The sequence below is a fragment of the Lycorma delicatula genome, chromosome 2, assembly GCF_047948215.1.
Source record: "Lycorma delicatula isolate Av1 chromosome 2, ASM4794821v1, whole genome shotgun sequence".
NCBI classification, from domain to species: domain Eukaryota; kingdom Metazoa; phylum Arthropoda; class Insecta; order Hemiptera; family Fulgoridae; genus Lycorma; species Lycorma delicatula.
Window position 1 is genome coordinate 12,891,202 of NC_134456.1, and position 25,463 is coordinate 12,916,664.

The 25,463-nt window shown below is 29.1% G+C and overlaps 2 protein-coding genes across 2 annotated transcripts in view; both read right to left on the reverse strand.

The window, feature by feature from the left end:
- Positions 1-4: 4 nt before the first annotated feature.
- On the reverse strand, positions 5-25,035 carry LOC142320473 (uncharacterized). The gene is made up of 7 exons (XM_075358290.1): positions 24,812-25,035; positions 21,077-21,307; positions 19,751-19,937; positions 13,800-14,138; positions 11,074-11,236; positions 3,566-3,830; positions 5-604 (listed from the first exon to the last, which is right to left on the reverse strand). Exons 1-4 carry the CDS (start codon positions 24,848-24,850, stop codon positions 14,131-14,133), a joined length of 465 nt encoding a protein of 154 aa, XP_075214405.1. The 5' UTR covers positions 24,851-25,035; the 3' UTR covers positions 5-604; positions 3,566-3,830; positions 11,074-11,236; positions 13,800-14,130.
- LOC142320474 (uncharacterized) overlaps positions 24,960-25,463 on the reverse strand; it is a 62,895-nt gene continuing 62,391 nt past the window's right edge. The window contains exon 3 of the mRNA XM_075358292.1: positions 24,960-25,077. Within this exon, the coding sequence (XP_075214407.1) occupies positions 25,032-25,077 (46 nt within the window). The 3' untranslated portion in view covers positions 24,960-25,031. The remainder of the gene's footprint in view (positions 25,078-25,463) is intronic.

Genomic DNA, 25,463 nt, shown 5'->3' on the forward strand with positions numbered 1-25,463 from the left:
GAATAGTAGCGAGGCTCTCGACTCTTAGTATGTTAATTGAGGCAGGCTTAGGGACCTTTTCCACCTGGTCTGATCGACAGAAAAATTTTACCTCTATATTCATGTTGTGACTGAAATGCTCCTATAATGCTCCTAGGGAATGAAACACTAATCGATTCCTTTTGAACTTCAGATATTTTATTTTTTGTCTTTTGACATAATTATTTAAGTCAACAATTTATTTCAGTTATTCAATAAATACTTGACTGATTTTTTGCCTGATTTTTTGATGATAGAATTCTTCCATCTTATACCCGACTATCCGATTACATTACCACCGCATCTTTTTTTCGTTTGACTCATCCTTCTTAATAAAGCGTACACCTTGGAGTTGAGTTCATCTTCCTCTTCGTCATCGCTGTTTGATCTCAGATTGGAATCATTTTGTTGGATTTCAATCACAAATTGTAACATTTGTTTTATGTCAAGCATTTGTGTGAATAATTCTCTTTGACCCGGAGTCGATTTACTGCCACCATCTACATCCAGTATATTGCTCACCCTCACCCTATCAGGCGGTTCATAATAACTATTTATTGGATATGATGATACCGTTGATGGTTTCCTGTAACAAATTAAAAAAATAATTTTTATTTTTGGTTATTTTATAAGTTTTAACATTATCACATTGGAATATGTAAAACAAATTGTTAGGGATGTAGGGTGTAGAGGGTATACTGAAATGAAACGACTAGCACTAGATAGGGAATCTTGGAGAGCTGCATCAAACCAGTCAAATGACTGAAGACAAAAAAAAAAAAAATTATCACAATTTACATTCCATTAAGTATATTTTCTTGTAAATATACAGTCCTATTAAATAACGATAAAGGTATTACAACGATCAAGACACAGATGCTATTCAGTGAATAATGCATACAACTCACATGGTGATCCTTAATATGCAATCTGGTTACACTTCATAGTACTGTAATAAACATGTCAAGGAATCACAGTACTATATTGTGTACTTAATGGCAAACACATGAGAAAAAATTGATTTATTTTTTACTAACAAAAAGTAAATCTAAATTATGTAGTTAATAAGTTAAGTTTAAGAGATATTTCGTGATTAGAACATTATTTTAAATAATCTAAAATCATTTTTATGCATATTTTTTAAAAATTTTTTTGGGGGGCAATTAATATGTGATTACCTTCTTGAGTTATATCCTTTGAAACATTTATGAAAGTACGAACGATATAACCATTATATTACTTGTCACACTGCTGTGTGCCTGTATTGGGTGCAATCAAATATACATTTTACTTTATTTGCTATTTGTTAGTGCTTTATTTGTTAGTGCTTATTTGTTAGTGTGTTAGTGTTTTATTTGTTATTTGACTCCTTTATTTAAAATCGGATTTTACAAGTTAGAATGTAATCATATACTTTTTTAAATATTACCAATAAAACTTATATTTGAGGTTAATCAAATATAGCTCATAAAAAAAAAAAAAATATCTAAACTATTGTTCAATGACTATCTAAAATATCAATGACTTATCTCCTCCTGATATAACACTCTTATTCCAGCGATGTTAACATTATTGGAAGTATTTTTAAAAGTAATTTTTAAAAATGGCGAGTACCATAAGTCCTCTTGTCGCATTTCTTTTTACATCTTCTCTGTCTTCAAATCTCTTTACTTTAACTGAAATTTTAAGCTTAGGAAAGAATAAAAATTGCAGGAAGCCATGTGTAATAAGTAAGTAGCCTGTTAAAGTTGTTCGATCCTATATTTTATCAAGAATTTCTAAATAAATTGTGATGCATCACAACTATAAGCCTGTGTAGACTTCCTACTTGCCACGCATGGCTTCTGTAATTTTTTACTCTTTCCTAAGTTTAAAATTCCATCTAAAGTAAAAAAATTTGAAGACAAAGAAGAGATCAAAAAGAAAAGCAATGGTGCTCGGTAAAAATATTCCAACAATGGAAACATTGCTGCGATAAGTGTTACATGAGGAGGGGACAAATCATTTAACTAGATAGGTTAAGTATAGCCCATCGGATTGGTCTAGTGGTGAACATGTCTTCTCAAATCAGCCGATTTGGAAGTCAAGAGTTCCAGCGATCAAGTCCTAGTAAAGACAATTACTTTTACACGGATTTGAATTCTAGATCGTGGATACCGGTGTTCTTTGGTGGTTGGGTTTATCAATTAACCACACATCTCAGGAATGGTCGACCTGACACTGTACAAGACTACAATCCATTTACACTCATACATATCATCCTCATTCATCCTCTGAAATAATACCTGATAGGTAATTCCTGGAGGCTAAACAGAAAAAGATAGGTTAAGTATATTTGTTTTTATGAGCTAAGATCAGTTACCTGTCTGATCACATCTCATATACGTGTGTTTTTCTTTTTAATTTTCTTCCAATTTCATTTTCACGATTATTATTTAAAAATTTGATTACTTTACTAAGATTTTCTATTACAGTTATGTTATAACTCTAATTATTCTTCTTTATTTTGTGCTGCAATTATTTTTTGTTTAAAACCACCTTAAATTTGACATTATTCTTATATAACTGACAATGATTATCATTTATATAACACTTGGTTTGTGTTCTTAGCAGAAACATTTGTGGCTTGAAATACATTTTAGGAAATAAAAATCAATTACGCAAAAATAATGAAAATAAGAGACAATAAATCAATGTATATCTATACAAAAGGAATTAGTAAAATTGTACAGGTACTTACACACTGTGTTAATAGATATCTAAGGTGAAAACATACACACTCTCCCACTAATGGGGGGTTATGCAAATGGTATTTCTCTGCAACACCGATAATAAAAAAATAAAAATAAATAAAAAAAAAAAGTGAAAAACTAACAGAGCAATGGCTTGGGACATATTAAAGAAAAAGTTATTATGTAATACAATAGAGTTACACTGGAAGAAGAATCTGGTAAAATGTTATGTTTAGAATGGACTTCTGGATGAAACATAAGACGACTAAAAAAAGAAGACGGCATTTGAAATGAGAAATGGAGGAATTTTTTTTAAGGCGTACAACCAGATGGGTTACTCATTCTTACTGTTTAAAATTATAAGAATCTTTAATAAAATTTTGGGAAGAATCTATAAAGGACATAAAAAAAATGTGTAGTACACAAAATAACACAGCATCAGAATAAAACAAAAGAGACAAATATAATAAAGTGTGTAGTAAAAAAATATCGCATTACTGCAGTATTGCACCATCATAACTACAGCTATAGAATTTCCCCAAAGCTGGAAATACTATTTTAACTTTTAATAAAATAATAATGTTACAATCCAAGGATCTTCACGGCAAAGTTATAACATCTCTGCACTTTCATCCCAGGGTTCTGTGTTCAAGTACCATTGTCATTTTTCACATTCTACAAAATTCATTATAAGTTGACACCTATTGTTGTTCATTAAACAAATATACTTATTCTAATTTTTTCCAATTATTTATTTTTTATAAATAATCTACATCACTAACACATTGTTTTGAACATCAAAATAAACTACTTACTTGGCAATTTTCTCTTTCTTCCTATTTTTCAAGGCAATACTTATAATTTCATCCATTAAAGCATTTGAAAGACCGCACCTAAGTTTAGAATTCGCGGCAGCAGTATTTGCATCTATCACTAATTTCGTTGGTAACTTATATCTCTTTAATATATCATAAATGAATTTTTGTTTTTTTAATAATGTATGAGATGAGAATTTTTCAAAAATGTTACAAATTCAGCTTGTTTTTTTAGGCATTTAATATGACCTTTAATCAATAGATCCTATTAAAAAAGAAGGTACATTAAAAGAAATAAATACATAATTAAAACAAAGTTGATTTAGAAAATTAAAATGTTATGAATCACTTATGACAGTGTTCTTTCAGCGGTAACCAAATATAAAACAGAAGAAATACTAAACGGCACAGACTTATTGCTGGAAGAGAAATTCAGTTTAAAAATATATAAGACTAATAACAAATTTATTGAAATGTGATTAGATAGGAGTATAATGAGAAATTAAATACATACTTACTTCACGGACTCTGTATCTCAAAATTTTATACAGAGTAGGAAACCTTTTTCTCGTAATTTAATACTCCACTAGATAGACAAGATGCTTCTGATGATGTTTGGTCTTATCCAAATTATAATAAAGAAGCAGGGGAAAAATTTTTTTTTCCTTTTTTTCATTTCTGGACTCAAAGTCACATTTGGTTATGTATTTGGGCAATTTCAGTCAGGAGTGAGGAAAATAAAGCCAATTTTTTGCGCTTTTTTCATCAATTACAGTCTTGCTTGATATCTTTAAATGTTTTATGAAATTTTGTATGATGACTTGTTAATACAGGTCACTGATACCATTTAATTTTTATTACAATCGACCAACACAGTGGGGAGATATGAATACCATACCTTCCATGTTTCAAAATTTTACTCAGATTAGAATAATTTTTTTATCTTGATCATAATTCTTTACTTGCAAATTTACGTACTTTAATGTTCCACTTAATTTTCCTTCTAAGTAGCAGTTTGTTATGGGCAAAGCCCTCAATAGCTGGAGTTCCACACTAACATTCTTTTCCAGCTTTATTTTCTCTTGCTCAATATTTTCTTCTCTAAATTTAAATTCTTTCAATATGTTAAAATACTAATTTTGTTATCACCTTTATTAACTACTATTATATTCTCTAGATTTTTTATGTTCATATACCTAAATTATCAATTTTTTTAACTGAAAAAACATCTTATAACTAACTTTCTATCCTCATTTTTTAATAGCTTTCCTTATTTAAATTTTACAATGGCTCTCATAAATTAATAATTATTACTGTCAATTATACTGTTTACTTAACTAATCTTCAGAATATATACGAGGTTTCATCAAAAAGTAACGAACATTTTTAATTTTCTCTGAAATCTGTCCCCCTTCAAAGTAGTTCCGCTGTAATATTACACATTTATGCTGATGTAGCTTCTAGTTTTAAAAACACATGTGAAACAACTCTGGGTATTGCCTTCGAAAGCTGTGCTTTCGATTTCACCTTTAACTCATCTATTGTTGAAAAACATTATCCCCTTAGTGTACTTTTAAGTTAGGAAAATATGAAAAAGTCACACGGAGCCATATCAGGTGAATAGGGTGGTTATGGCATTGAAACGGTGTTATGTTTCAATGAGAACTGTTGGATAAGTTAAGCAGCGTATGTATATTATTATGGTGCAAAATCCACGCATTGTCTCTCCAAAGCTCGGGTTATTTTCTTCAGATTGGCTCAGGCAAATTGCATAAAACTTCTAGGTATTACTCCTTGTTGACTGTACAACCTTGCAGTAGAAATTCATAATAAACAATTCCATTGTAGTCAAAGAAATCTGTTAGAAGGACCTTCATATTTGACCGGACTTGAAGTGCTTTTTGGTATTGACTCTTCAGAAAACTTCCATTGGGATAATTGAATCTTCTCTCAACATCGTAGCCATACATCCACATTTCGTCACCAGTTATGATGCATTTGAACTAGTCTGGATCAACATTTGTTCAGCAGCAGTTATGGGATGGTGTTTTTATTGAAAATTTAACAGTCTCAGAAAAAATTTGGTTGCCACCCTTTTCATGTTCAAAAGTTAATATAAATTGCTTCGAATGAGCCATATGAAATTCCTACTACTTCAGCAACTTATCTAATGACGATTCTGTTATTACAAAGCACATTTTCTAATAGCTAAAATCTCTTTAACCTTTTGATATTTTCATCAATAATTGATACGCTAGGACACCCAGATCTCGTGTCATCTTTGATGTTTTCTCAGTTACTGAAAGCATTTGTACGACTCATAAACTCATGTTTATGACATAACATCATCACCAAAAGGTTTTTTCAACATTTTAAATACCTTACTCCACTTAATTTCATTTTTAATGCAAAATTACAGACAAATTCACCGAGCCAACATTTCGCCACATAAAAAATCACCAAACATAGTAAAGTATGTTTTTCTTTTTCACTTGCCAAATACAAACTACAGGTAGCAGGAGGCTGAAAATTAACATGTGCATCACTAACAGTACTATTAATATACAAAAAAGAATCAACTCAATTGACAGGTACAGTGCACATGATTAAAAAATTCTTATTTCTTTTTTATCAAAATTCGAATGGTTAACAATTAATAAATAAGTAGCATGAAAACATTTTCAAGTAAATTTAAGAAGAAAACAGAAAATTTTGCAATAGATAAAAATTAGCCAATTACTGAATGATAGAATGTAGATATGATAATTTAGATATCTTATTTGCATAAAAAATAAAATGAACTAAAAATCATTTGTACATTATGAATAGATTTATTCACCTTATGGTAAAAAAATATGGTGAATACCATTCAGAGTAAAGCAGAGGACATTAATGCAAAAGTGAAATGTTAAATCTTATGCAGGTAGCAATTTGTTCAGTGTAATCAATAGCAAACTATGATAGAGAGAAAAAATCCTTTAAAGAGCAATATAAATTATAAATTAAGACCCATCTATTACTCTATTTCATGAATTGTGAAATCAATTTCACAATTCAAATTGTTTGTTTCAAATTGAAAAAAAAAAAAGCTAAAGAAACATATGAAATATTAAAATTACTTTATACTGATACTACAGTGATGATGAATATAGTTTACAAATGGTTAGTGATTTCATAGTGGCTGTGAATTAGTTAATGTGAGAAGTGGTCGAGGCATCTTTCAACATCATAAACCCAAGAGAATGGTGAAAGAGTAAGCAAAATTATTTGATCAACTGAGTGATTGACAATTAGAGAGATTTTGAATATTATAAGAACTTATTCAAGTCTTTAAGAAATTATGTGCGCAGAAAAAGATCTAAGGCCTGGGAAAATGGTTTCATACACCGCTATAATGCACATATAATTTCTGTCAGATAAAAACATTATAGTGTATCCTCATTCATCTGATCTGGGACCTGTACAACTTCCAGTACTTTCCCAAAGTCAAAATGATTATGAAAAAGAAACATTTTGAGTCAAAACAGGACATCGAGGAAGCTAGAACAGCACAAGATAACATAAAAATAAAGGAGACTCTAGGGTGATAAAAATATTGTGATAAGTAAGTGTATTCAATGCAAGGAAGAGTTTTTTTATTAGAATTAATGTTAATATGTCTTTCTGACATAAATTTTTGTTCTTATAATACTGCGCTGATCTCTATGGCTGAAAGGTAGTGTCTACCTTTAATTCAGAAAGTTCCAGGTTCGAATCCCATTCAGGTCTTAGTATTTTTCATGCACTACAAAATTCATGAAACATCAAGAAACTGAAATTGATTATAGCCTGTCATTTCTGAAGTAAATAAATAAATTGAATTGAATTACATCATGTTAATAAACAAATAGATTTAAAAATCTCTTCTATGAGAGAAACAAATAATATTTAACTGTTTATAAATCAATTTTACTTTTGTTATCACTACTGGTGATCGTTTGTAACAAGAGATAAACAATACAGAGCATCCCATAAATTTCCATACATAGAAAAATTAATTTTTTTTATGAAAACCATTTTTATTTAAATAATGCATTTGTACTCAAAGTGAGCGATAAAGCTCCCTTGTGGGCGCTGGAGGCCTTCAGGAGCAGTAGAAGCCCACAGAAAATTGAGGGTGTTCAGGTGGCCTAGAAAGGCGATGGCTGATAAAAGGGCAAAAATTATTTTCTCCTGATTTCAAACTAAAATTAAATATACTACACTAGTACAAAAAATTAAAGGGACACCTATATTTTATGATAAAAAATGATTGTATTCAAACTATTTTAACTTTGCAACTAAAGAGGCTTAGAAAGAAGAATAAAAAAAAACTTGATTACTCACTTTTTGATACTATAGTTCAGATTTCAAAAATCATCAAATTAAAAAGAAAATCAGCAAGAAGAGAAGTTTAAAAATTTGATAGTTTTTCTTCACGTTTGATTTATCGCATGGGGGAAACAAAATTTTTTCAGTAAACTGTATTAAAATCATTTAAAAGCTTAAGACTTTAGCTTTAATTTCTTTTTTGTATGCATAGAGAGACATACAAAAAATTTTTTTTTGAACCGAATTATTCCACTTTAAAGGGAAAAGACTACTTTTGTCTTTAATGTTGCATATCTCTCATTCTACGCAACATATTCAAACAAATAAATATTGATTATTATCTTTCAACAATGACGACTTGCTTGTTTACTACCAACACTTGGAGAACCTCCATGGTGATTTCAAAGAACGATTCCAGGAGATTTTAAATATGGACATACTAGACTGGGTGTTGGATTCTTTATCAAATGTCAACACAGTAGGTTCATCCCAATTAGAAGAACAACTTCTAGAACTGACAACAACGAAGAAATGAAAATAAAATTCACGAATGGGTACCAAGAATTTTGGCTGCAAAAGTCAATCCCGCAACTGTACCCTGGATTATGATCGATTGGTCAAGATTTCTAATAGCATTCCTATTGTCATATTTGTCTGAACGTGGATTTTGTGCTGTAGCAATGTTGCTAACAAAAAAGAGAAATCGGCTGCATGTTACTGAACACGGTGACTTACGACTGCTTTTTAAGTGAATTCGATCCTGATATTAGCAAACTCGTTAAAGCACATCATATTCATTCTTCACATTAATGAGAGTATAATTTTTCAATTAAAAGTTTGGTTTTAATTATTGTATTGTTATATCGAATATGCTATCACTATTGTTATTATACACCTATATAGATACAAGTTTAATTTGTTTGAAAGCAATTTTAATAAAAACACTTTCAAATATAATTAAAAAGGCATTTTAATTGCTCTCATTAAAATTGAAGTTTAAACTCAGAAATAGGATATGCCATGTTTAAAAAAATAATTGCAATGACTATTTTTAAGAGCGCATCTTAAAAACAGCAATTGCAATTATTATTTTTAGCAGATGGTAAATTTAAAAATTTTGGGAGCCAAGAAAATTTTTGATTCTCAATGTGGGCTGCGGGCGGAAAAGTTTGAGAATTAATGATATAATATGATCTACGTAACTGCCATTGTTTTGAATACACATTTCAATGCATATCTTCCACTGCTGAAGAACATGTGTAAGCACAGCTGAAGTTATGTTTGTAATGGCAATGGTGATTCATTCCTTGAGATGATTTATGTGTTGTAACTTAATTTTGTATTTTTTGAATCTTGTTTATTTTTCCAATGTATGGAAACTTATAGGACACGTGTACATATAGATTATGTAACAGTACAAGGTGAAAAGATAAAGATGCTACAATTTGCTGATGATATAGTAATTCTAGCCGAGAGTAAAAAGGATTTAGAAGAAACAATGAACGGCATAGATGAAGTCCTACGCAAGAACTATCGCATGAAAATAAACAAGAACAAAACAAAAGTAATGAAATGTAGTAGAAATAACAAAGATGGACCGCTGAATGTGAAAATAGGAGGAGAAAAGATTATGGAGGTAGAACAATTTTGTTATTAGAAGTAGAATTACTAAAGATGGAAAAAGCAGGAGCGATATAAAATTCCAAATAGCACAAGCGAAACGAGCCTTCAGTAAGAAAAATAAATTGTTTACATCAAAAATTAATTTAAATGTCAGGAAAAGATTTTTGAAAGTATATGTTTGGAGTGTCGCTTTATATGGAAGTGAAGCTTGGACAATCGGAGTATTTGAGAAGAAAGCTTTTGAAGCTTTATTAGAAGCTTTTGAAATGTGGTGCTGTAGGAGAATGTTAAAAATCAGATGGGTGGATAAACTGACAAATGAAGAGGTATTGCAGCAAATAGATGAAGAAAGAAGCATTTTGAAAAATATAGTTAAAAGAAGAGACAAACTTATAGGCCTCATGCTAAGGCATCCTGGAATAGTCGCTTTAATATTGGAAGGACAGGTAGAAGGAAAAAATTGTGTAGGCAGGCCACGTTTGGAATATGTAAAACAAATTGTTAGGGATGTAGGATGTAGAGGGTATACTGAAATTAAACGACTAGCACTAGATAGGGAATCTTGGAGAGCTGCATCAAACCAGTCAACTGACTGAAGACAAAAAAAAAAAGTACATATAGAAGTCTAAAAGATTTTCTAACTGTTGGGAAGTTAACATAAGCAGTGTAATCTTGAAATAAATTAAAACACTACTCTTTGAATATACCAAAATATTTCAGAACCACATTATCTAACCTACTGGAATGGCATTCTTTTGACTTTTGATAACTATGGGCTTGCAATATATAAGACTTCTTAGACAGGAAAATAGAATAACATTAAATTTATACGTATTTATTATTAATCCACTAGAAATGACACAATGAAAACAACCAACCTATTTAATTTCAGTCAAAATATTTTTTGTGATTAGTCGCTGGGAATGCACCTACCAAAAACTTTTCATAAAATGATTTTACCCTAATTTAAAATAGTTTCTTTTTCCCTCTTGAAAAAGTTTTTTTCCTGCAATTGACTTATACACATTGCAGTCTTAGGTTAACTTTTTTGAACACATGCAAACTTTTAAAACTAAAATCAGCACTACCATTAAAAAGATATGCCAAAACTAATTAAGCAAGCAAGCATTTATTTATTTTTAAACATATATATATATATATATATATATATATATATATATATAAAAGTGGACAAAATGATCAAATATATCTAGCATCATTTCAGAAGAAAATTCAAGTTGGCACTGCCAACAGCAATGTAACACTCAGCTGCAAGCTTTATTACTCATTCTCATTTTTTAACTTTACAAAGTGTTTGTAAAATTTATTCATCAAACCTAATTATTCAACAGCTTATCATACAGAGCAATTTGATTGAAGCGTCAGTTTTTTAACTTTTTAATAACTTGAAAGATTACTTAAACTCATCTGTATATCACTGACTGCCAAACCGACCATAAGATTCATTAACACAACAGTCACCAACAAAATGAATAATAAAAAAATGAATCTACTAGTGCAGAAATCTTTCCTACCATTTTTCTTTTTAAATAAATGTTTATATTTAAATTCTCCAGCCATCATTGTTATCGTTTTAATAAATGAAACAAATGGATCTTGGAACTGATCATTATCAGGAAATTGAATACAAAAACAAAAAGTAAACCCAATGATGAGACATATAAATGACATTAAAACCTATAAACAATAAAATATCACACATAAATAATAATAATAATAATAATAATAATAATAATAATAATAAAAAATAATACCTGTCATAAATATAGTGATTTATATAGATGCAGCTAGCTATGGGCTCTGTGTCAATGAAATTACACAATATATTAGACTTTAAAAATATTGCATAAATCAAACAACCACTCAATAATACATAGGGTAGGTAAAACTATTCTACTTATCATTGTTAAACATCCTTGGTACCTCCCTGTTGCAAAAAAATTCATACTTAGAAGAGAGTGACAAATTATTATCGTAAATCTTTCAAACTGATAAAAGTAACTGTATTTAGCTTGTCTACCAAAAAGTATAAATCTGAATGGTCTATTGACCAAGAAAAGTGAAGTTCAGCTTTAATTTGACATTTTGGTATTTTTCTGTTAGTAATACAGTTATGACCAAATTCATTTTCCAATCATTTTTTTAATTTTACAGTAATGTTTGTTGCTATTTGACAGAATAACAACACTTTCTAATAAAACCATATATTTCTAAATGATGGTGTATTAGAAAGGATATTTCTTTAAAGGATAGGTAATGGGAAGGATAAATTTCAAGTCAAAGACTGCTGTAACATACTTTCTACTCATGATGTCACCTGCCATTCCCAATCTGTCTTTCAGTGGAAAAACATATAGTATCTTCACTCAAGCTTCTTCGTCATTCAAATGATTTATTCCATCTTAAATATCTAACATAACCTACCTGAACCTAACTAATAAATATCTCTAAACTGTTCTACTTTTGTAAGGTAATCTCTGTACACTATTAAACAAGTAATCTTACACTGGGTTTTGATAAACTTTCTTTTTTATCTCTCTTCCATCAGATATCTTATTTACAAGAAGAAATGGAATGCTATGCAGCCTAATTATTCTTGTTACTCTTGAGAATGGATATGTCGTTTTTTGGAAATGGCTTGCGACTCATGACAGATTACCTACAACCATCATGAATATCACGATTAACGTAATACATTCAAGGATCGTTCAGAAATTAAATAGACAAATAGCGACAGCAAAAAAAATATTTAATAGAATATATTAAAGAGACTGACATTCAACATGGACTCCTGACATAAAAAATATTAACTGTTCGAAAAGAATTTTTATTACTATAACTTCTTTTGTTTACTTCAAAATGATAGCTCTGATTGAAACATGTACCATGAAAGAACCATGTGCTGGGATAAGATTTTTATTTTTTAAGGTCTAAAACCAGCCAAATTCATCCCTCGTGAAAGTTCAAACAGTATGGTAAGAACTTTATCAACTGCACAAATGTAACTGCATAACAGGAGTCATTTATTTTCATTATAGTTGAAGACTGGTGAAAGTTTTGACTGACAATGTAATGATCTTATTTGCAAGGACAGAATCAAACAAATTTAAGTAATTACTAAAATTGTAGTGTGGGAGTAAGCACTGTCCATTTCATTCACAAAATCATGACTATTTTTAGGAGCAGGCAATGGTTTTTAAATTACCTAATTACATAACAGAAAGGACTAGCTTATTTCAATTATTAGGAAGAATAATGTACAATCAAAATAAAGTGCAATTGTGATATTCTAGAAAATAAATGAAACCAGCAGGTAGGAAAAAACATCCTGTTTCTCTCGAAATGGTGCAATTCTTCTAATAACAACGCCCAACCCATAACTCAAAAGAAACAGTAAGCTATTCAAAGGTCAGGTAGGAAGGTGCCATCATATTCAATTTACAGTCCAGATTTTACACCACCAAAATTTATTTTTTGTTTGGTTTCTTCAAAGAGATTGTACATAGCAAGTCAAGAATGTCACCAAGGTGAACAATTCTTTACTACTGGAATAAGAAAGTTCACAGAAAGATGGGACTAATGCCTAAATGTAGCTAATAGTATTCATTTCATTGTCATTGAACAAATAAAATTTTTTTACAATCATTTGTGTTGTTAATTATTCAGTAACCCTTGAACACACTTTTATTTATTATTTCTTAATCAAGATTTGTTTTAGTGCTTTTCAATTTTTTTGAATTCTCATGAGTATTTTCACTTAATGACATTTAAATTAGTTATAATTTTCTATTGTAATATTCACAACTTTAAAAAGATTGTTAATATTTTTAATATGATCTATGAAAACAAATTTTTGGTTGTCATTCTTAAACACTTCAGAGAATATTTTTCTAAATGCTATAAATTAGGACATTCAGTGATACAGTTTTATCATAAAACTGTATGAGCATAGCATCAGCCCTGACAGTTGATGTAGCTATGGTAATTAACCATTAAAAATGCCAGCATCATGCTGCCCATAATCCTTAAAACTTAGTAACCAACAGGAACTGGTTCTGTAGATTACAGGGTCCTGTAATCACACATTAGATGTTATGGAACCAACAGGTCGGTTTGTGTCCATCTTATTCGGGACCCAAAGCAGAATGTTTTATAAGTAAATATTATCAGTATGTAAATTTGCTTTTCAATTTCTATTAAATGGTATATTTGTCTAATAAAATTAGTAAATGATACATACCTTAGTAACATTAGTGAGAACTGCTAAAAACATAAGTCCATAATAACCTCATTGAGGAAATCTTGCGAGCAGAAACATAACCTGAGCCCATCCAAATAGAACGACGACTGAACTGACATAACATAAAGAGTCAATTACTGGTGGAGTTTCTCCTTTGTTCAACACAATACATACCAATACCATTGAAGATAATGGACAAATGAATTTCAACCAAGGCTCAAGTACTTTCCAACGCAGTGGACCTAAAAGTACCAGTTCAATAGCCGATTGTAACAACATCAGTATACTAAAAAGTAGCAGCAGATATGGCAAGTAATCTCTCTCGTTCTTTTCAAGGAACTAAAAACACAAAAAAAAAATGTAATAAAATATATTAATTGTTATATAACACATATGTTTTAATATATTATTAATAAACCATAATGTTAATATATTGCTTTGTGTTATGATGCATTCCAGTTTCAGAACTGTTTTTTGAAGGAAAAAGTGTTAGAGAAACATTCAGTATAAATAAGAACCATAGATTTATTTGAAAATGAAGTCCAAAAACTTATTTCTGTGATACAAAGTGACTTACTTTTGTATATAACAAAATAAAAAAGCTTTTCTTTAAAGAATTTACAAAACTTCTGATGTAAAAGTTGATTTTAATAAAAAACTGAAATTTGTTAATTTTGCATTATTGTTAATTATTAAAATGCCATTTATTAAAAGAACTCTAGTAAGAATTTCAAAAAAATCACACACACACACATGCATTGCATACATAAATACATACATATAATCTTTTTAATTAGAATTTTTATATTTAAAAAACAGTTTTACCAGTTGTTAATGAATTACAAAAGTTTTTTTGTAATAGATTTTAATATGATGGCTCCACATTTTAAAACTACACTGGTTCTCAGTAAAACAAGATTTTTTTATTCTTTTCCTCTTTGGTTTTAACAAAACTATAACAGTCCCAGCATAATTAGTGTTAATTAAAAATTGGATAAAATAACAGTTGCGAAGGAAAGAATTTCTAAAAAATGCTATCGCACTTGACATGCTACAAACATATAGATGAATGATAGGAAATGGTAGTTCACTCCTATGCAATAAAATGGATGATGTATGAATATGTATATATAATGAATTCTAAGTTAACATAAAGCAACAGTTATCTTTGATAAACAACAGAAACTGTCAGTACATTTAATAAAAATATTTTTTCACTCATATTCTTTTCTCCATTCCATTTTTAATTGATCTATAACTATACTATTATAAAAGGGGGAAGAGGTTTTTGTTTGTTCAGGATAAACAGAAAAACTACTAGATCAATCGCAACCAAATCTTTACCCGTGCTTCTTCTTTCTTCTTTTTGAAGTTATACTTTAGGAGAAACTGATCAGAGTGTATTTTCAGCAATTTATGGAAGTTGTGTCCGCCGATTTAACACACCATGAAGATTTGCACAGGCCCAAGTGGATCAGTTTGCACGCACATGTGTGCAGTGTCTAAATCAGTCACTCATTCAATGCAATTAAGTTATTATCACGTGTTGTAAACATAACTTTTTTCCCAAAACAGTGCCCCAGGGATGCTGTGTAGTGCTCTTATAATATCTCTGTAAACAATCATCCAATTTTCAAAATTAAAACAGATATTTGTTAGTAGATTGAAGGCTAACTTTTGCACGCATCAGGTACACTATCGATCTAACAGGTCATGGTTATTCAGAAATGTTATCCAAAAATGAAAAATTATTTATTAAAACGTGAAAATAATAAATAATCCATTATGGTGCTGCACTTCTTATTCGGGTAGCTACATTCTCATGCTCCTTTCTTAAAGTAAGCCGCTCCCAAGATATTTTGAATAGAAGTCTTATTCAAATTGAAGACAACATATCGTGAGACATTCATAATCAACGCCAAACAAAAATTGTTGAAAATAAAGTGATGAAAATTTGTATACATGTTTTTCTTACGGTGTAACTGCACATGAAGAAGAATTTTTTGAAATTCGAGTTATAGGGGTAAAATTAAGTCACAATGAAATTTACTATTTTTTTAATTTCTTGGTAACAAATAAAAATGTCAGCTTGATTTTTTTTTGGATACATATCCTAAATGTGAATATCTAAAAATCCATTTCTAAATTTTTTGAAATTCCGATTTTCAAGGGTTAAAATAAATTTTTGAATTTTATTTTGAAACCCTGCTATTTTTTGAATTTTTCGGTAACAAATTAAGAAATCAACCTGATCTTTTGTGAATATAATCTTCATGTGAGTAAATCAGTTTCTAGTGTTTTGAAATTTCACCTTGAAAGGGGATGAAGAAAAATAAATTTGAACAATGATTGTAAATTTTCTAATCCCGACTATACTAAACAAGATATTCAGTAGATTTGGGCTTGCAAATACTCTTCAGATAAGTATTTAAAAACCGTGTTCAGCTTTTATTAAATTCTACATAAAATATAAATTTTGACCGCTGCTGGAAACGTAAGTAACCATACAGCAAGCGAAGCTGCGATGGAGAGCTTGTATTTTACAGGTAGGGACAGTTATTGTTTTGTTAATGTCAATAGAAATAGAATCCTATACGGGTCATTCAGAAAGTTCTCGACCTGAGAAAGAAAACACAAGATTTTTCACTAAATTTTTTTTATCTTTCAACCATTCACATTGCAATTCAATATGTTTAGACCAACCACTTTCTAATTTTTTAATACTTTCAGTATAATGCAATTTGTGCAACTCTGCAAAATAAGCGGTGTCTAAGCTTTGACTTCATCATTTGAAGCAACCATTTCCATTTAAGTGATGTACAGCGAGCCATTTCTTCATCAGATTTGGGAAAAGAAAATAATTGCTGGGAGCCAAATCTGGTGCTTGTGGAAGACCTTGAAATTTAGGTTATGGAGTTGCAGCAACAACCTGAAGATGTATGTGCAGATACATTATCTTCTAGAAAGAGCACTTTATTTTTGGCCAGATATGAACATTATACAAATTTTTTTATATGGATTTGAATACTAGTTCGTGAATACCAGTGTTCTTTGGTGTTCGGGTAGCAATTAATCACACATCTCAGGGAATGGTCGACCTGAGACTGTACAAGACTGCACTTCATTTACATTCATACATATTATCCTCATTCATCTCCTGAAGTAATAACCTTATGGTGGTTCTGGAGGCTAAACAGAAAAAAGAGTGGACATTAGCCTGAATGATCTTTCAATCAGTCCAGTAGTGAAATGTAATACTACCCAGTGATGGTCCTTCCATTTTCTTGGTAGTCTAAGCCCACCACAATACAAGAATCCTAAAAAAACTATAGTCATAACTGTCCCTGTAGATGGAACAGTTTTCACTTTCTTTGATGCACTTTGACCTCCTCTATTCACAGCTTGTTCGACTATGTTGAAGCCGTGTATGAACAATTTAAAGAGGTGAAATGTATCCAACTTCATTTTATTTGGCTAACTGTTTTCCCTATAAAAAATAGTATTTTATGACCACAAGAACTTCCTTTTTTCCATTTTACTAAAAGTCACTGAGAGTGTTGTTTTTTATCAAACTGTCAGACACACTAAGTAATATAGTGGACTTTTTTTTAGGATTTGATCATTTTGATGAAGAAGGTAAACAACAGACAATAAATGTTATTAATAATGCTACGACTTACCTTAATTATCAAACCACCCACAAATTTTTAAATTGGTTACAATAAACAATTCTCTTCATTTTTTCCTTTTTTAATTCACATTAATCTTTTCACAATACTTTATTTATACACATTCAATGTGGGTGTGATTCTGAGGAACTATAACATTGTAGTAATTAAATTACAGAATAATTCTGTGTCAAGGACATTGCATTTTCCGATTTACTACGCTCAAAAAATGAGGTAAATACCCCAATTCAACACGTTTTTTAAGAATTTCATGTACTTACTTTATAATACAGTTAACGGATTACTTATGCATTTGAAGACAAAACTATAATTTCTAATGATTTTTATGTAGTTCTTGAATCACACACACACACAGATCCAATTGGATTCAATTATACAACCCTACAACAAGCATGCATTCAGCTGATTTTTCAGACTTTTATTATATTTTAATTTTACAATAAATTTGCCTACTGAAATTTTAAAAGTACTAGAATCATGATTTAAATGTACAACTTTAAAACGTACGTTTACAATAGTGTTTTAAAATAGTGTTTTAAGTCAACTATTACCAAAAACTTTTAGCTTGAGTTGTATAGGGGTGCAGATTCTTTACTTCACAATAATGTAATGTTATGGAAATTATATAGGAACTACAGATGGAGGGAAGCATGGCATTCATTTTTCTATCGCTCTTCATATATTTTAATATATTCTCACCTTTATAAGTCATATTATAATTGACCTGTATTACGGTCATACATTATATATATACTATTTTTCACTTTTATGTTAAACATTATTTTATACTATTATTAAAGAACTTAATCCACAAAGAATTATATTACCTTTTAAGTAATACAATACTACAAAACATTAAACTTTATGTTACATTTCTAACATAGATTCTAATTTTGTTTATTATTGAAATCGATCACATTATCACTCATAGCTCAGGTGGCCCTTTCTCATCAGAAAACATAATTGTTCATCAGCTTCTTCTTTCAAAAACTAACAATTAGTAAAGTCTGCTATTTTCATACTCTGGTTATTAAAACATATATCCTCCTTCTAATCAGTTTTTATTGTAAAGACGGATTCTCCAATGTAACTTTAAATATTTTAAGTTAATATACAAACTAGCTTACCAACAATTGAATTCAAAGCGTTCAAGCGCTTTCAGAATTAAATTCCATCTTCAGGAACTCTCATATTCTTCCTACTTGTAAAAGTTATTAAAACTTCACATGTAAATTATAAAAAATGTTGATGTTTGCTTAAAACATAATAGTTGCTCTTCATATGTTATAAAATTATGTCATGTAAATATCCTGTCAATTTTGTGGTCTCAACTATTATCTAATTTTAACAAAATTATAACTTTAATTATTAAAAAAAAAATCTTTTAAAATATAAAATAACAGTGGTGTAATTTGAAATTAAACAGTGTTGCATTAAAAAGTATAACAAATACATATTTATCTTATTAAAAAACATCTTTATTATAATCTTCAATATTAACTATGTATTTTATAAATAAGAAATGGAATTTTTTTATTGTACAAAAATTAACACCCGATCATAATTTTAGTTCGGAAATTTTTCATTATACTAAATTATTAAATATTTATTAATATATTTTAAGTTTGATTTGCTTACTACAGAATAAAATATTTATTAATAACATTGTGTTTAACAAATACAATTTAGTACGCCAATGTCATTTTGTTTAAAAAATCTGAACAAAAGAGAAGAGTAAAAAAAGAGTACTGTAAAAAAACAGTTTCTCTGAAATGTGCAACTCATCTGATATAGATACAGTAAAAAACAACTAATGGATAAAGCAGGAGATGATGGTAAAATTCCAACATCTGCTTCATCATTAACTCTTTTCATAACAAATCCTGAGCTTTTCACAACCAGTCATATAAAATTATTACAGATATAATCTGCTTTTAGTACTTGAGAGATTAATATTCTTATTTTAATTGAGATTAAAATAATTATATTTTATTGACTTAAATGAATATCTGATTAAAAAAAAAAACCTTGAAATAAATAAAAAATTATTCACGTGAAGGAGTAGACAGTTAATCTTTAAGGAGTTAATGGAAAAATTAAATATTGAGTTAGTTGAAATGATTAATAAAATCTAATCCACGGTCGACACATAAAACACCAAAAATAGACCTGTAACTTACCATCCAAATAAAGCTGGATGTTTCACTTACATGAACCAGAGCTATGAACCAGAGCAAAAGCGTATACTGATAATGTACTTACAAAGCAAACATGTGCAATAAGTAACAATAAAAATATCAGTTTCATTTTCTTCCACTTTAAAGAAATAAGTGCCTCTATTAATGGATGCTGTATTATTGAATTGCCACGTTCTTCTACTAATAATAACAATATTGATTTTTGTTTTGTAATATTTTTTTGGCGTTAACAAATCAAAATCAAGCAATATCTGTTGTAAAAAAAGAAAGTATTTAAAATTATTTCCTTAAAAAAAGTATTATTAGTTTTTAAAAAATCAATACTATTTACTAATTTATTTTGTTGACTTTAAATGATAAAAATAGATTTTTTAAATATTAACTCAATGTTTTTTTTTATACTTAAAAACTTTTTTTACTAATTTTTTATTAACATGATAACTATTTTAGGAAATTAAAAATGAATTTAATACAATATTTATTAATGTATTCAATGAATAAAATACATTATTAATTTATCAGTGAATAAGATTTCTGAAAAAGAATTGCAACATTTAATGTTTGAATAATTACAGGATGATACCATAAGGTTTAATTAAATAATCAAACCAATTCTAAAAAGATTTTCAGAAGGCATTACCATATTATTTTTTTATTGTTTATTAATAAAATGTAAAAAATTGAGAGCCATTCATTATAACTCTTTTCGCAGATTATACAATTATATTCTGTTCCCCACAAAGCTAAACATCTGGGTTTTTTATTAAATGAAAAGTTCTCATGAGATGATCAAATTGATTTTCTTTGCAATAAAATCAGGCTGTACTCTTTTAAACTAAAATGCTTTAATAAAATACTAAGCTTGTCATTGTTGTTAAATGTTTATTTATAATATTATTATCGTTATTACTACATACAAAGTATAATATCACCTTGGGGAACTTCTTCAAAAAATCAGAACGAGTTTTTAAGATACAAAATTCAGCTGACAGATGATTATCTGGCTATGGTCATACTTAACCATAATCATTGACAAAAAACATAGCAGTTATTATTGTCTATATAACTGTATTTTTTTGTGTGAAATGGCTCCAATAATGGCCTATTCATTACACAGTAAACCCTCGTCACTGTTGTGTTAAATGAAAAGCCTGACCCAGAATTTATGAGAAAGTCAAGCCTCCAAATCTTTCCTAAAATAAAAATTCATGGATGTTCATTCATAAAAACATTTAATGGGGTATAAATTTTGTTTTGTTTAAAACAAAAAAAACTTTTATATTAAACTGTACTAGTAATTAATTAAATTTTTTTTACGTAAAGAAATTCGTCTATCAATATAAATAAATGAACTAAATTTTTTTAAACTATATAATAAAAATAAAATTACCTTACATCCATGATCACTGCTAAGTACAGAATTATGTTGGGTAAATGTAATTTTAGAATCAAGTATTCTAAGTAAAAAATCAACAGGACGTGTCAAATTTGTGAATATTTCATCAACAACAGTAACGCCAGTATTTGTTTCAGCAGCTAAATCACCACCCTTTTTTAATAAAGCACTGAGACAATCCTTGTGGCCAGAGGATGCTGCTTTATGCAATGGTGTACAACCAGCCTGCAAATCATTAAAAACCATGTAAGATAACTTTTAAATATTTATGATTTCAAATTTTCTGCATTTCTTATTTATCCTGCAAATATGAGATATCTCTTACCAAATACGTAATACGTAATTCTCAACTGTGGAAGAGTCCTCTGCCCATAATTTATTGAAAATAAGTGATTTACAGTTGCAAAGTCTGTTAAAAATTAAAAAATAACTTTGACAAATAATATTTTTTTTTTGTTAAGTATTATGTACAAGGAGCAGCTGAAACATAATGCACACTGAAATGTAAAACAGGAGAAAACAGTGTCTGTTCTCAACTGCAAAACTGATAGGAGCTGCCATCTTGAGTTTCATTCCTTTCCTAGGAACATTCCAAAACTCACTGACCCATGCAATCTAATTTTCTGTCACGTCATCATTGTTATGTAGTATAATACACCTGCCACGTTAAGGCATCTAACACAATATGCTATGATTGAATTTTTAACAGTTGAAAACATGGATGCTACTGACATTCATCGTCATCTAAAAGCTGTTTATGGTAATGAAACTGTTGATCAAAGTACTGCAAGTAGGTAGGCAATAAAATTTCATGCAACAGAAGCTGGTAAATCAAATAATGAGGATAACCTCGTAGCGGTCAACCAATAAGAAGCACCAAAATCAGGTGGATGAATCAATTCAAAATGACTGTCACATCACATAACAGTGCATCGCCACCTGGATAGTCATTTCAAAAAAAAAAAACATGAAAGTAGGACACATTGTAAGACTGGGCTACACTGAGTCAACAGAGATTTTAACCTTGAAAAAATTTACTACATCAAATAAATTATTGGAATGGGTTCGGAAAAATATGTAGAATAAAAATGTGCCCTAGCAGACATGAGCAATTAACTATTTAATTTATTTATTAACAAATTAAAGTCAATAACGACTTTATTTTTAATCATATGTAAAAATAAAAAGCACCAATAGATAGCTGAGGAAGTGTTGCATAAAAAACTTCCCTTTACTATTACTTTTTTCTACGAAAAAAGTACCCGGGAGGTTGATCATGTTCGACAATCCAATTTACTCGATAATTCCACAAAACAATAGTGTTCAGCCACACATACTACGTGCAATTAGTAAGCTTTTATGAAGATGAAGTCTGAACTTACTCTGGATTGTTAGAAGCTGGGAAAACAACACACTGATTTATTACCTCAACTGATCCAAAACACATCACTTCTATCCAAATTTCAGTTCATACATTCCGTCATTGATTTAACCATCATGCTTTTGCTATGATTTTTATTCGGATTAAATATTCTTTAACAAGAATGTAACTAAAATTTTTCTCTAAATTTATTATTATTATTTTATTTTTACCTTGAATTAAAGTAATGTAATTGTATATTGAATTTACCTCAAAAAAGAGTGACTTTTTTTTGTAACAAGCTCTTATAACAAACAACAAATGAATTGTTATTACAGAAGAGGTGTACTGTAAAGCATTCACTATGTAATGCTTCATATTGTTCAAAATATAATTAATAATGTACACAAATGAGATGTGATAAAAAAATTAGAGTTACACGTTGCCCTTTCGACTGACTTCATATTTTCCCCATTTGATGATACTACTGTCTATAATATACGCGGTGCTACCCAAAAGTTCAGGGAATTTTACCATAAAAATGAAATAGCTTACCTATGTAACTCTCGACTTGGAAGTCGAGAGTTACAGCGTTCAAGTCCTAGTAAAGCCAGATATTTTTACATGGATTTGAATACTAGATCGTGGATACCGGTGTTCTTTGGTGGTTGGGTTTCAATTAACCACACATCTCAGGAATGGTCGAACTGAGAATGTACAAGACTAACACTTCATTTACACTCATACATATCATCCTCATTCATCCTCTGAAGAATTATCTAAATGGTAGTTACCGGAGGCTAAACAGGAAAAAGAAAGAAAGAAAAGCAGGTTGTAACAGCAATGTTTCGCGCACAAAATTCAAATTCCCCAAACTTTTGGGTAGCACCTTGTATATCAATACTTTCAGCCATATTAAACGTATTTAAAATTTTACAGCCGAGTAATTGACATATTTTATTACAAGTTTACAATTTATTTTGTTTGAAAATGATGGAACAAAAGATCTACATTAAATTTTACATAAAAAATTGAATAAAGTACAGAGAAACGGTGAAATCACTCTGCTCCTGATTCATTCCCCATTTCCTATAAATAAAAAAGCTTAGTGATTGTGGAGACAGAGAAGCAGCTTGCAACCGGTTAAAGTTGTACCTTATTAATCATAAGTAGAAGATTGAAAATTCATCTTTTGATAATACAATCCACAAAGGATATAAAATCCTTGCTTCAAAATTTTGAACATAGGGTCATTGAAGAAGTGTTCTAGGCCTTTTCTTGTCTTAATATTTATAAATAATTTTCCATAGAATACCACACTATTCATATTTATCTATTTTGTACATGATGCCACTGTATGTATAGCTGAAGATAATTATTTTAAAGGATAGAAAACTCTGTGTTATTAGTTTAAAAAAATATAATTTAAAGAAATAATAATTATCTAATTTAAAAAATAGATAAAACTATAAACTGTTCAATTGTTAATCCAGTTGATCATACTGCAATTTTTTAGAATAGTAATACTTCAGTCACTTAAAGTGTAAAATTCATAAATTTCATGGGATAATCAAATCAATTTTGTTTGCAGCATGATCAAACCACATTGTTTTGCTCTGAGTGTTTTAATTGACTGTCAAGCTTGTTGTAATAATAAAATATTTATAATGACTACATTGCATCTAAAATGTAATTACCTATACAGCTAAATAATTTTTCAACTAATTTAATTTTAAAATGTCACTGTAATAATTTTTTTACTTATTAAGAAAAAAAAAACATATAAATTTTTTGTTTCTTTAATATGTATTATTTAAATAAATACTCAAATATTTAGCAATTAACATCTTTAACAGATTATTATTTTGTTCTTTTCTGGTTTTATTTACTTATTATCTTCACATAATTAAATCCCATTATTTCAGAAAATCATTATTTTTATGTATTAATATAATAAGAACCTCTCTTTTATATTTTTAGTTTTTTACTTTCTAATGTCGCTCTGATCAAAGTTTTTGCAAAGATTCCTGTGTTCCTTCCAGGCAAATCCTGAAGCAGTCCCTTTTTGAAGAACTACAAAAAGATTTGTAGTTCTGGTAGAACAGCAAATCCACCATATATGACATATTTATGTAACATATAAGTATGCTGCAATTATTAAGTTATTTATTTTAATTAAAAGTACTAAATCAAAATTCTAATGTTTTAACTAAATATGCTCTATTAAGCTAAACAACCCATCCGTAACTTGTAATCTGCTTTTATCTGTTAAAAAAACATAACTGAATGTTTCTTAAATATTCTAGAGTGGATTTCCTGACAACAAGAAATAATCTATATACTAAAGAACAAAATTTTAAAATGCTTACTTTATCAGGATATTTAATTAAATTTTTGCTACACTTCATTAACAGAATATTAAGAACATCAATATTGCCAACACTAGCCACAATATGGAGAGGTGTCTCACCATTTATTTCTTCAGATTCAATTTTAGCATCCTTGTCAATAAGAATACGAGTAGCCGTAACTGAACCAATTTTTACTGAATGATGTAACGGGGTACACTTAGTATTTTCACAAGCAATGTTAACAAAAGCACCTTTTGAAACTAACAACTACAATCATCTCATATCTGTAATAAAATAAATACAGTCCAAAAAAGTAAATAAAAATTTGCATACACACACACAAATATATATTTAAATTCTGTTAAATAAAGAAACTACAACAGAATATTGAGGTAGAACGTATCTCACCTTAATTTTTCATTCAAGTACTTCAGCAGGATCCTTCATTCTCAGTAATTATTGAAATAATTCTGTTATTGCATAATAAAAATAATAAAATAATGAAAATTTTTTATTAATTTACATGAGTGCTGCTATCTGTTACAGTTTTTATTTTTCATTCTGTACTAGGTGGTTTATTTAACAGAATTTAAATGTAATTTAACTGTGCAGAGGAATTATATGAATCTTAAAAAGATTAATTTCACTAAAATAATTAATGTATATATAT